At 34.0% G+C, this 14,422-nt stretch overlaps 2 protein-coding genes across 2 annotated transcripts; one reads left to right on the forward strand and one right to left on the reverse strand.

The window, feature by feature from the left end:
- The first annotated feature begins 2,975 nt into the window (after positions 1-2,975).
- LOC147552958 (F-box protein At4g19940-like) lies at positions 2,976-5,025 on the forward strand. The gene has a single exon (XM_086672006.1). It carries the CDS (start codon positions 3,290-3,292, stop codon positions 4,817-4,819), a length of 1,530 nt encoding a protein of 509 aa, XP_086528132.1. The 5' UTR covers positions 2,976-3,289; the 3' UTR covers positions 4,820-5,025.
- Positions 5,026-8,572: 3,547 nt separating this feature from the next.
- On the reverse strand, positions 8,573-10,632 carry LOC147552959 (putative cellulose synthase A catalytic subunit 10 [UDP-forming]). The gene is made up of 3 exons (XM_086669750.1): positions 10,241-10,632; positions 9,235-9,318; positions 8,573-9,014 (listed from the first exon to the last, which is right to left on the reverse strand). The coding sequence occupies exons 1-3, from the start codon at positions 10,311-10,313 to the stop codon at positions 8,794-8,796; spliced, it is 378 nt and encodes a 125-aa protein (XP_086525876.1). The 5' UTR covers positions 10,314-10,632; the 3' UTR covers positions 8,573-8,793.
- Positions 10,633-14,422: the final 3,790 nt, after the last annotated feature.

The raw sequence follows: 14,422 nt of genomic DNA on the forward strand, positions 1-14,422 counted from the left end.
CTAAATGTGGCATTTTCACGCCACATCAGTAGGTGCGCGGGTAGAAGTTTTAATTTTTAGTATGTGGCCCTCATTTATTTAGCTATATTAGGACTACACCCCCAACCAAAATACCACTTGGAGCTTCACAACCACCTATTTCTCAAGTATCTTCTTCCTCTCAACCATCAACTTCACAACTTGTAGTATCTTCTTCTTCTTTTGGAATAAGTGATGCTTCAAATATTAAAATTTTCACTATAAAATCCAGATTTTTCTTTAGTTTGTGGATCTGTTGAATCTAAGCAAATGGGTTTTGGTTTCAATCTAGAGTTCACCAATTTCTTGTTTTTGCTCTTCTTCATTGTCAACTTGGGTTCTGTTTTTTGCTCTGAATCTTGGTTAGTTGTTGAAGGACAATCTGTAAACCGATTTAACATGGATGAATTTCTTCCTCGGTTTCTTTTTCTTTGATTGCTTCTCCTTCTTCTTCGATTTCTTCTACTTAATTATATTCTAGATTTCAATTCTTCTCTAGCAAAATCTTCTAAGATTTCATCTTTTCTTCGAAACTCATGTCTAAGAAATGGATACCAACTCCTTAAAACATGACTAAAAGATTCAAGATCAGATTTTTGTGAGAAACAATTATAAAACATAGACTTTTGAAACCAATTACGCAATTTTTGGGTACAACTACTACTAGTTATTCTTACATTCTTTTTTGGGTTCTGTTTAGTGGATATTATAACTTGAACTTGATCCATACAAGTAATTTTTGAGTACAACTACCTCGAACTGGTAAAGACACGATCCACCCTATCATCGGAGTACAAGTGACACATCGACTAGAGTCACTCGCTGATTGGCTCTAGCTTGGGGAGAGTATGACCCAATCTATAGCTGAACCTCAGACTTATGAGACAAAGAACGTAACAAGGGTGAACCAACCGGAGTCACTTGTGGATTGAATACAACTTTGGCCTCTGGCTAGGGGTGAGCATGACCCAGTCTATGGGTGAACCTCGGAGTTAGTGGTTTGACATGTAACTAGGGTGATTCAACCGATCGTGCGATAGGAAGGTATTGGCTCGGGATAAACTATGTGAATGGACAAAGTATTTTGTTGGGGATGTAGTCCTAATATAGCTAAATAAATGGGGGTCATATACTAAAAATTATAACGGGGGTATTTTGGTCAGAGATCGAGCATGTGATTCGCACGACCACTACTTCACGGCTATTTGAACGGAAAATGAGCTTGGGGGTTAACGCCTAAACGAAAATGTTTTTAGGGGTGTCCCCCTAATATAGCTAAATTAATGGGGGTCATTCTCTAAAAAACCCAAAAAAATGAAAATAAAGAGGAAATTCAAATCAATATAACAATGAATCAAAATCATGAAACTTCCATGAAGATTTCTTCGATGCTGACCTTGAGAATTTCTGCTTGATTCTTTTCTTGCCTAAGACCCTTAATCCATACAAACAAAAGATCTACAGATTAATAAAATAGAATTTTCGTCAATTGATTGATTCAGATTATCAAGTTTTGGTTATGAATGAATGGATTTGAAGATGCAAACCCCAAAACAGTGAGAGTTCGATTAGGGTAAAATGAAATAGACTCAGAGGGATCAAAGAAGTTACCAGAGATTATCAAGTTTTGGTTATGAATGAATGGATTTGAAGATGCAAACCCTGAAACAGTGAGACTTCGATTAGGGTAAAATGAAATAGACTCAGAGAGATCAAAGAAGTTACTAGAGAATAGAGAGAGACTTGTGTTTGGTTCTGTGTGTGTGCGTGCGTGAAATTGAAGAGAGAGAGAGAGATCGACAATGATTTAGGAAGCGATGAAGATGACGGAAATCTCGAAGATAACAAAAATGTCGGTTTAGACGGTCTGATAATCCCTCTCTCTTCTCTTTAAGTCCGGAGATGAAGAAATGAAAAAGTTGAAGCGATTGGAGTTTTACCTGGAAAACAAAAGTTGAAACCAGGAAGAGGAAAGAGCAAATCTCATCTGTTTGGTAAGTGTCCCAGTCATAGAAGAGGATTGAGATTCATTAATTTTGGGGTCTCAGTCAACACTAATCCTGTTCTATTTTGTTATATAGATATTGTTTGAGGTGTGTTTTGCGTTAGATCAAGGCCAACCCAAAATGGGACGAGTACTTCGATTTTTTTTAACTTTATAAAAATGTTATCTAATTTTCCTAGCTTAAGCCTTGGGTTTATTATAAACAACATTTGTATTAGATATCGAGTTATACTAGAAAAATTAGTTGCAAAGAAATGATTTTAGTTGATTTTTTTTTTTGTTGAAGTTGATTTAGTTACATGGTACAAGTGAACAAAATCATAGAGTTTATATAGTGACACCTTATTACAATTGCTATATGTACGGCCTAATATTGCGTATCAAAATTTTCAATGTCATGATCATTTAAAGTAGAGTTTTTTTACTTTGTGACCAGCTTCCTTTTCGACTCCTTTGTAAATTTAAAATTGGCCCCTTTTTTTTAACACTGTAAATTAACTTTAAATGTTACTTTTATTGTTTTCATAATTGCCCTTCTTGTAAAAGTAATAATTTTAATTCAAAATTGACCCCCTTTTGATATGGGATCATGAGAAACTTAAATGCTAAGAATCTTGAGTTGATAGTATATCATAATACAATTGCAGTTTTATCTTCCCACACAATACAACATGAATTATATTTAAAACTTAAGAAGCACAGAGAGACAAGGAGATGGTGAGAGATGCAACCGCTGATGTGAAGAGTGCTCGACTCTCGCGTTCTCGTTCTCGTTCTCGGTTGGGAGAGCGGCTTGACGGGATAACTCGTGAGATGAAGCATGACGATCAGAGGGTTTGAGGTTATAGTGGTTAGAATTTTGTTTGTTGTTTAGGACAAAAGAAATGGAGAAGAGAAGGGGAAAAAAATAAAATTAAAATGTTTTGGGTTTTTTGAGAAGACAGATATTGGAGAAAGAAGAACAAGGCAGTCCGGCTTAAGTTTGTAATGCTGTGTGGGTTGCTAAGTGGGGGGCGATTGGGCTATACCGTTTGGTGCAGCGACTCTAAATGATGGGCGGTGAGAAACTGCTACCGCCTACTACGCCCACGTAAGACACTGACTGGTCAGAAAAAAGAAAGTAGAATAAGATTTTCAAATCCTAATTAGATTGCCCTAGGGGGGGTTTTGTGACAGATCATCTATTTAAGATTAGGGGACCTTTTCATCCAACGGGTTCAACTCAAGAGGTAGAAAGAAACCCTTGTTTCCATCTCTCCTGTCAAGATGAAGAAGACGAGAGCTTTTTCCATTCCTGTTGAATTTGGTCTCAACACCAACAACAAATTCAAGAAGAAGAAGAAGAAGAAAATCAGAGGAGGAGGAGGTAATAATATTATTATTTCAGACCCTTCTTCTACTAATAATAATAATAATAATAGTAAAAGTGGTGGTATTGTTATTGATGGAGATCTAGTAGTACATGAGATATTAACCAGATTACCAGTTAAATCACTTATTCGTTTCAAATCTGTCTGTAAACCATGGAATATTATCCATAAAGATCCAAACTTTATTGATTTACACCTTAACCGATCAAAATTACTAAACCCTAGTCTTTTTATCATCCCTTCTAAAGTCCCTCCCACGTACACATATACCCTAATAGCAGGGTATGCCCTTGATCGAGGTCCTTTAAATCAATTGTTCATGACAGCTAATTTGACTGATGGAGGAGGAGGAGCATTTATTAACACTGTAAGGGATTCTTCTTACCGTCGATTTGATACAATCTCAAACCCTGTTAATGGTTTGATTTGCTTCATTGACTCTCAGAAACGCAACACTGCTCGAATATACAATATCAGTACCCGAAAACGATCACCATGGATTAAGAATTTATTGAAGAAAGGTGAGAAACCTTTGAATGGATCCATGTATCAGTTTGGATTTGATCCTGCCACTAATCAACACAAATTAGTTTGTCTCCGCCGTCTGTCATCTCCAAAGACTGTTAATTATTTTCGTCTTGTTTGTGATGTTTTGACCGTTGGTGGTGAAGGTGTTCCCGGTAGAGATGATAATACACAACTTAATGAATGGAGAAGAATAGATGAAGTTCCACCACAATCAGTAGATATTCCTTCTGTTTATGTCAATGGTTCAATATATTGGAGCACTAAAGAACTTAACAATGGTGGAAAATCTTGGAAAGCAGAAAATCGTCCCGTATTTATAGTTGCATTTGATGTTGGAAGTGAGAAGTTTAGAACTATTCAAGTCCCTGATTTTATTCTTGATCAACCTAGGGAAAATTGTGAATATGGACTTTCACATGAAAATATTGGTTTATTAGAAGTAGACGGACGTCTAGCTCTTCAAATAAAAATGAACAGTCATTACATAACGTTATGGATATTTAATGATGAAAAGATAGAGAATATGACAACAACTAGCCTACAAAATTGGACACAAGTGACGATGAAGTTACCTTTTAGTTGGGAGAAAGGTAGATTTGTTCATCTTCATTCAGTACTTGATAAGATAATCTTAACAATCCAATCAAAGTACTCTATTTTTGATAGAGTAAAACCGGAGAAATATGTCTCTTTTTATTCTTACAATCGGAAGAAGAATATCTTTGAAGAGTTAGAAATTAGTGGAATCCCAACTGATATATGCTCTATATGGCTACTTACAAAGTTTCATGAAAGCCTTTTATCTGTTCCATATGAGCAATATTCCACATCCCATCATGAAATTATAGGAGGCAAGGTTCCAAGAAAGAGTTTAAGAAGAAGAAGAAACGTATATTGATTAGAAAGAAATATATTGAGCTCATTTTGAAATTGGAGGAATCCTTTATTGGCCCCCATTCCAAATTTTTATTCTGCTCTTCTATTTATAACCTCGCGCAAAGTACTTTGCATGTTCCAAACTTAGATTCCTTTGAAGTTAGAAAAAAAAAAAGACTTAGTTGTTCTTCTTACGCTTATTTTTGCTATTAAATTATATAGTTTTGATGTTTGCTATTAAGTTTTATAGTTGTGGGACATTCTAGTGATCGTATTGCTCCAAAATCATGTTATTCGCTTTCTTTATTTGGATTCTAGAGGAGTCTTTGAAAATTTTGTAATCATTAACGATTGAGACCAAATCAGTAAGTTGAGCTTCGATTTACATCAACATTATCATGAATTACCACTACCAAACCCATGATGTGATCCAAGTCAGTGAAATTGCCAACAGGAATAGCTCCCAATTTAGATACATTGCCTCTCTGTCAATGATAGGCTAATTATGCTTATTCCTACGAGAATTTCCAATCACAAATTGAATTCTGGTCGAATTTGCTCCTATTAGAAGATTGTCAGTGACAAATGGAATTGGGGTTGATTTGCTCCTATAAAAAGATGTAGTGACAAATGAAATTGGGGTCGAATTTGCTCACCCAAAAGTTATTTTTTCTCTTTTTTACTATTTTTATGTTTATCTGAAATCTAACTAGAAGGTCGAATTGACTTTAATTTTTCAGACGGTCTGTTTTTGGCTTACTTGTAACGTTTGAATCATTTATTCGACCAATTGAGTATGATTTACTCCATTTAGTTCATACGAAGACAACAAGAAAAGGGAAAAAAAAAAAAAACAATCACCATGGCATGCTTCTCAATCTTCAGTCCACATGAAGTTTAGAGAAAGCGACATGCTAGGGGGATGTGTGTATATAACAAATCACCACCCACCAAACTCTTACGGCACCTAAATGGGTTCCAAACAAATATTATATGCAAATACATATGTAGTTATTTCCCCCAAGTCCGGAAAGATTTGTGCATATAACAAAAATGTCGTGCATATAAAATTCATGTTGTTTTGAAATAGTAAAGTTCAGTAGGAAATATACCGGGTTCTGAATTATTAAGTAACCATGATATTGTTCTTAGTGCATATTATGAATCATCCGTGGAGGATTTATAGTAGCTTGTGTGACTTGAATGGTTGATCAATTTATAGTAGCTTCATATGAAAGAAATACTGAACCCTTTTTATTTTTTGAAGAAAAAAAAAATGAAATACTGAACCGTCGTGGGTGCATTAACATTTTTCTTCCAAAATTCACCCATGGAGGACATATAGTAGCTTGACTAGCTTCTGCGACTTAAATGGTTGATCAATTTTGATCCATCAGTAAAATGATTTGGAAGCAAAATCTTTTTTCTCTAAAGCTCGGTATCGGAGCTGAATAGGAAAGAGATAATGTACAGATCATGATGCAACCAAATGGACTAATCTGACGGTTTGCTTTATCTCGGGTGGGCTTCAAGCAACCTTTTAGAAGGTCCCTAGCTCCCTGATCTGATGTGCAAAGATTGAGCCCTCTCTGGATCTCTTTCTGGCACGCTAAATAATGCGACAGACCGCGTTCTTCACGCGAGTTTTCTTCTAGTCAAATGGTCCAAAAGACAACATACATTTGCAAGACAGAAGCCTCTTGGCTTCAACGGTGACAAATTGTTCCAAGATGAACAAACACGTCCTTAATATGTCCCACTTATTTGGTTCCCATAAAGAACTCAAATCAACTCCAATGTCGAGTCCGTCTTTGTATTGTCACTTAGGAAAGACAATCTTCATTTGACACTTAAGAAAGACCCAGTATAGTACATAACAATAACTGTTGTTGAGTTAGTCATACTTTAGTTTTATCACACATTACGTTAGTGGTTCAAATCACATCCTCTCCATATATTTCATTTTTCTTTTTGATTCAAACAAGACTATCAATACACACCCAATGATAACTATAAATCCTAAAACACTAGCTGTTTTGTTTCCCATTTTTTCGATTTAGCCAAGAGGATCACTAATAATATGATTTTATTTGTTTCAAACAAGACTCTCAATATAACCACCAAGATAACTATGAACCCTGAAAATCAGTCCCTCTCAATATACCCAGGTTCTGATAATGGAAGCTCAGGAAACTGAGGTTCATGGAAACTCAAATTGAAGCAGAAAACTACAGACCAACGGAAGCCCAGGAAACTGAGGTTCATGAAAACTCAAATTCAAGCAGAAAACTACAGACCCAAAATCAAAGGTTTGAATAAGATGAAGCTTTTAGTCCTCCTCCTCTTGTGTTTTCTCCCATTCCTCCCACTCTTATATTTTTTGTACATTTCTCTCGCACTTCAATTGATCGACGGTTTCTTCGTAAAGACGTCTTTTCTTGTTCTCGCCATATATATGATATGATAACCTTTACAAAACAGAACAAATTCAACAAGTTAACTTAATATTTGACGGAAAAAATGAAGAATTTATATTACTCCCTCCGTCCCAAATTAAGAGTCCACTATTCCTTTTTGGGATGTCCCAAATTAAGAGTCTCATTCCTAATATATCATATAAAATCCCTTACTTTTCCATGAATACCCTTTCTTTAATATTTTCATATATGGTGCATTAATTAAGCTAGTTAAGACATTTGACACTTTCCAATACAAAAATTGGTTTTTCCAATAAACAAATTCTTTCTTTTAGATTAATCTAGTTACTTTAAATGACTAATGGTCAAATTTGATTGATAATCCATGAATTACATTAACAAAAGTTATCAAATAAATAAGGGTAAACTTGGAAGAACAAAAACTATGAAAATAAGTTGGATTACCAATATGGGACTCTTAATTTGGGACGGAGGGAGTACTAATTACCTATAAGTGTCCCACCGCAAGCCCACAAATATCTCTAGGGCCTCAAGCTTAATGGGCTTTCGCACAGCCCAGGTAAAATTAGTCATTCCATATAAGTTTCCCTTAAATATTAAAGGCCTGGTAAGTTCTTATAAGGCCCAACTAGTTAGTTTATACGGACAATCTCCTAAAGTTCTAAAGAAAATGTTATTACCACTTACCATATCTACAAGCTTAATGGTCTCTCACATATACCGAGGTAATTACTAAAAAGGTCAAAATAATATTGAAAATGAGTAGAAAAGCACTAAACATTTGAAAATTATTATTCAGGTCAAAAAGTGTGCAAATACTAAAATACCCTTTTTTGTCATTTTGTGTAACTAAATTCTTTTATTTTTCTTTAAATTTTAAATCGATATAACTTTTGTTTGAGATGTCAGATTTCTATAAAAATTATATATTTAGAAATGATTTTTCATTAGCTTTCTAACAAGATCCACTTTCAATATTTTTTTTTTCAAAAAAAAAACCCAGAAAAAAACGGCGTTTTTTCCCTTTACGTTTTTCTGCAAACGTGTTTGCAACGATCTGTTATGCAAACGTGTTTGCAACGATCTGTTATGCAAACGTGTTTGCAAAAATCTGTTATGCAAACATGTATTTGCATTTGCGATATTGCAAACATGTGTTTGCATTTGCGATATTGCAAACTGAGTTTGCATTTGCGACAATGCAAACTGAGTTTGGATTTGCGACGTTGCAAACTCAGTTTGCACGCGTTTACATCTTCACAAATTGCTTAAAGCCAACTTTTAGTTTCTACCTAAGAACTTTCCTTGCTTTACTAGTATTGATCTCTCCCTGTATATACGAAATTTTTCATTATATTCATTAAATAAATAGTTTACATTTACAACAGATAATTGAACATTTACTCTAAAGATCAATAGATCAGGTCATACCGAATTCAAATTGACATGCCCACATATATCTACATATTAATAGATTCTCTGATAAGCAACGCATATGGTATCATAGAAGATGATAGCTGTTATCAAATATAAAAAACAACACAGGCAAATATTAGACTTAAATAAGAAGTTGAGATAACAAGGCATCATCCTGGAGCACGTCAGTGCTTGCATCAAAATCTCCACCTCCTTGACTTTCAGAAGCAGGATGACCGGTGCTCATAGGAACTATGTTCTTCTCTTGTTTCACCTTCCATCCATCAACTCTTTCTTTCCAAGCTACATTGCCAAATCCTTGTCCACTGAATTCCCTTACCGGATCCACAACTCTAACATTAGCTGCAAAAGTGATAAACCATCACAAGCTCGTATCAGCAATATACAAATTGAGAAGACACTACAAATTTGTGAGAATTTTTATTCTTGGAATTAAAATGTCATAAGTTTACTGTTCAGGTTACAAATTAGTAACAATATGCCTTACTTTAATTTTTTGTTTAACATGGCATATGCATCGAGTTCCCTTAATACAAGAGCGATCTGTTTTGAGGGGAAGTACCTACTACTAAGATAGCACTGTCGGTGTACCAGTAAATAGGGTGCTTCCGTCCAAACTCCAACTCAAGCTTGTGCAGTAGAACAACTGCACAACAACAATATCAAAACACAAGTTAAGTGAAACTTCAAACACTATATTTGAACTATAAGTGTTGAGCCCCACGGTGGGCGACTACATATTTTTTTTAAGCAAATGCCATTCTGATTATATGTTCAGTTGATATCATTGAAAGTAATGCTTCCACCTCTTCAATGTTTATGGTTTTATGCATATATCACTTCTAAGCTTCTTCTAGGATGATCATAACTTATTTTTGGTTGATCATTTTTCTGTATCTTGCATGATTATCTAAACAGACATAATTGTATGACCTTAATATACAATGGTTTCAGGGCAACTGTTCCATATGGTAAGCGTAGTACAACTTCAAGGAGACCCTGGCAATAGACAGTGGACGGGTCCGTTGGGGTTTCTTCTAGATCCAAAAAGAATGTGTTGAAGTCTATCTAAAAGTCATTTACATTGGGGTATAAATAGATATGATCCAACACAAGTGAATCTCTAAGATCGAGCCTCAACAGTGAAGTATGAATATGACAAACGAGACTTGAAATATATATAAGTGTGATACAAATGCTTGCGGATTGCATAATTTATATAGAAATTATCCAACATGTCATCCTTTTACGAAGACGAAAACGACATTCAGTCACGAAGCCACAAAATGATCTATAACCCATCATACTTGTGTGAAGTATTTCACATTATATGCGCTTTTATCCAATACATCTTATAAATTATAAATAGCAGTTTAATTTGTTAGCTAGAAATCTATAAGCATTCTGTACATGTTTAGAATGTATTCATACCACTACAACTCAATGTACATCTTATTAAATGAAAAGCACCCACTTTACTATAAAAGAAACCCTAATTTGTTTTAACAGGGTTTGCTCTAGAAAAGAAACGGAACAAACAAAAATGGAAATGAAGAAGGAAAACTAACCACTGTCGTCAATGAGAAGAAGTTTAATGAGGAGATCGTGATCAGCCCTAGCTCTTGTTGGTGCTACTGCCATTTTTTCACTTCCTTCTTCTTCTCGTTAACAAGGGGGAACTGTTCCCTTTACTCTCTTTCTCTCTCTAACAACTATCCGCTTTCTCTTTCTCTCTCTCTCTAAAACTAAAATCGAGGATGGTCGGTGACCGTAGAAATTGGAAGGATAGAATAATCAAAAGGAGATTTGTCGAACAAGAAGAAGAAAAATCGAAGAAGGTGATTCAGAGAACAATAAGAAGAATCAAATGGGAAACATTGAAGAAGAAGATAGTAGAGAAGAAAAACCCTAAAAATCATCCCGATTTTTAGAGAGAAATATAGTTTTAATTTGTAAGGGTATTTTGGGAACCAAAATAATAAAAAATGACCTCATTAACAATTATCCATATTATTTCAAACCTTATGTGTCACTACCAGTAATATTATGACACATTTTGGTTAATATAAAAAAATGATGGTTTTTTTAGTTATTATGATAATTTTCTGAACTCAAATGGCCATTTTCCCTATACCATATCCAAACGGTTAAATAAACGGGTCGGTAAACCCGTCGTCCCATTAGAAGTGAGTTTGGCCGAAAACCCATTGGTTCAGACCAAATTGCCACCTCTACGAAAAGATACCTTTTTTTTTTTGAGAAATCAATTACGACCTATGTTAGTAGTTACAAGGCATCGATACATCATTAAGATGTGATAAACACGATAACCACCTAAGTTATTAAAGAAGCTTAAAACTCGACAACATCTACTTCATTTAGTGCCTAAATTACAAAAATGGTGAGTGCATTTAAAATTTCCTAAACTGTAATGGTTTAATGGACGTAGTTGGAAAGGAGTGCCCATCAACAAAAGGGTACGACTCATTTACTGGCAAGATCAATTAGAAGGTTGTGTTGATTTAAAAAAAGGGATAGAAGAAGCATGGGAGGTGGGAATTTTCGCCCTATAGCCAACTCGAGGTGTCTGTCTATAGCTTTTCTGAAGGAAGGATAATTATAAAACTCAAAATTTAGGAATAATAAGAAATTAGACCCAAATCTGAATAATATTGTAAAAATAACTCATTTTGTCAAAATACAATTTTACCAAAACATTTTTGAAAATTTCTGAACAAATCACAGTTTGCTCTCAACAATTTTGTATTTGCTCTCAACAATTTTGTAGATGTATGAACAAATTTGTTTTTGTTCAGAAATTGTTTTCTAAAAATAATTTACATTTGTTCTTTTCATTTGCCAAACATATTGACTGACACTTACATTTTATAACAAGTCACGACAATTATATACGTTGTTAAGAATATAATGATATATATCATAAACATTTTATAACAAGTCACGATAATTATATATGTTGTTAAGAGCATAATGATATATGTCGTAAACATTATATAACAAGTCACGACAATTATATATGTTTTCAACATTTTATAACTAGTCATGACGTTATTGTATATGCTGTCAACACAGTAGGGTAAGAATGAGATTATAGAAAAATAGAGTTGTCTTGTTAAGAACATAATTATATCGTTAAAAAAAAACATAATTATATATGTTGTCAACAGTTTCAAAAGTGTCGCCAACAGTTTGAAAATTGAATTTTTTTTAAACTATTATTCCCGAGTGGATTTTTTTTTCGTATTTAGGCCCAAATTTTGGGCTTTTCTTACATAGTTTCTTTTCTTAAACAGTAACACATTTAATTTTGTGAAGGCAATAGTTTTCCAAGATTTCCACCACAAAAATTCAAATATTTATAGGCTCTTATTACATATACCAACCCAAATTCATGGACTTTTTCTCTTTTTCTCCTAAACACGACCATACACGCCCGAGGCTTTGGTTAGTTGGGAAACAGTTGGCAAGAAATTCATTTTCAAACCATATTCATCCAAAAAAAAAATATAAGGAGCATCAAAGTTGGAGTTGATTTGAACCCATGTTTGAATATTTAATTCATGTGTATGAGAATAATGAATCGTATGAAAATAAGAGGTTACCAACATACGTCCGGAGCATTACAAGTTTATGATAAGTTTTTATTTGGCGTAATTTTGTTTACAAATCAAGGTTATTATGTAACCTTCTTTTCAACTATAACAGTAATATCTTTGTACTGGTCGATGATGTTTATTGATTAATTAGAGAGGTTTTCTGATAATTATATGTATTTCATATTAATTTGTTTACTTATACACAAGAAAAAAATCAACCAAAGATAAAAGACTGATCAAAATTAATGTAAAATCAGCCGATCTTTTAGCAAACCAAATAGCATTATTGTTCATTTTAACAAGTCAACTAGAGACCTCATGAAACTTAACAAAATTTACGAATTAAGGGGAAGTAAGGGTTGTCTAAAAATCCCTAGAAATAGAAAAGAATAATACTAAAATAGACCAATTCCCGTCTTACATAATACTAATCATAGAAAATAGTTGACTCGAAAATTGAGTCTGTTCGTATAGAGTAGGTTTTGACTTATAGCCTCTTCTAGCAATATTACTCAAAGAATAATGCACGCTGATCATCTGATCATCCCTTATGAAAATAAACAAAGAGTATTTTATTTCAAAAGAATTGTCCAAATCTTCGTAGTGTCTAACACAAATAAAATTATTGCAATGTCACACTCTTTTTCGATAGAAGCAATGATACACATTGTTAACCAGAGCAAATTGTTCTTCAACTAATTTGTGACCTATATAATTTTGTGGAAATGGTAAGATTGGAACTCAGGTCGTTCTAGTGGAGAGATATATATTTGACCACTTAACCAACATGAGCTTTATACTCGACCAATTGACCATGTGTACATATATACGATACTTCAACCCATAACCTTACATATATTTACGCGTAATATACCTTAAAATGTTGCTTTGTGACGTTAGCTAAAAGGTTCTTCAAATGGTCGCGAATTAAAAGAAACTGTACAACCAACTCATATATGTCAACAACTTATAGCTCAGTTGATAGTGCACATACTCAGAAACTGGACTTTTGTGTTCAATATCTTCTTTTTTCTTGATTTACCACATAAGTTCTCAGTTTCATGTGTTTCTTCAAGATTTTCGATCAAAATTACAATATTCAATTCAAAAACTCTGTCGATTTTTGTGCAGTATTTCTACTTCCCTTTTCTTGCAAACCAACAATAAATTTCTCTTATTTTTTCCGGCCTGTGTGATTTTTACCATAACTGGAACGAAACTATGCGTTCCATTTTGTAAAACAATGTCGGTCACGATCGCTCATGGCCCATAAGGAGATCAAAGTTATGAATGGATAAAATTTGATGAATCAAGAATGTTAGGGAAGGAGGATACCTTTGAGCTTATGAGGGGAAACAACTCATGGACTGGAAAAATCTATGTTGATAGTTATTTACTAGTATATTGAAAGAGTTGTTTAGTTCATTAAAAAAAAAAAAAGGAGTTGTTTAGAAACAGAAAAGTGAAAATAAGAAATTAAAATCGCTAGAAGGAGGGGTCGAACCTCCGACCTTGTGGTTAACAGCCACACGCTCTAACCAACTGAGCTATTCCAGCTTTGTTGTTAGGCTTCTAATCAGAAAATGTGAAAGAGTATAATAATTGCCCCTCACTCTATTTTTTTTTTGAACACCCCTCACTCTATCTTGATAACTTGATACTTATTATATTTAGAGCACTTGTGATGGAAGACGCAAGAAAACCTCTAAATTTCTTGTGTAAGTCTCATTTGAAATTATGTTTTATAGTTTATTTGGATATTTACCTTCAACTTCGCAATATTATATTATTTATTTGATATGAATAGTTGAAGTGAATTCTCCGAAGAGAAAATGGATTATGAGAGTGTGTGACTTGAACTATTGATTAGCCCGTGCAGATATATGATTTTATCCGCCAAAAAAAAGTGATAATCCGTACATAACAAAGACAACGCCATTTGCCAGAGTCGGGCAAGACGATGAGGACACATTGTGGTCGCTATTTCCATCACAGGCAATCCCTCCATTCAACATTACCATCACAGGAAAAAATTACTCGAATGACTATTCATCTATTGTATTTGCATTCAAATAGGGGCCAGGAAGGCTCTATGGAAAAATGGTGGTTCAATTCGATCTTGTTTAACGAGGA

The sequence above is a fragment of the Eschscholzia californica genome, unplaced genomic scaffold, assembly GCF_041429995.1.
Source record: "Eschscholzia californica isolate CP2 unplaced genomic scaffold, dmEscCali1.0.p SCAF_3, whole genome shotgun sequence".
Classification (NCBI taxonomy): domain Eukaryota; kingdom Viridiplantae; phylum Streptophyta; class Magnoliopsida; order Ranunculales; family Papaveraceae; genus Eschscholzia; species Eschscholzia californica.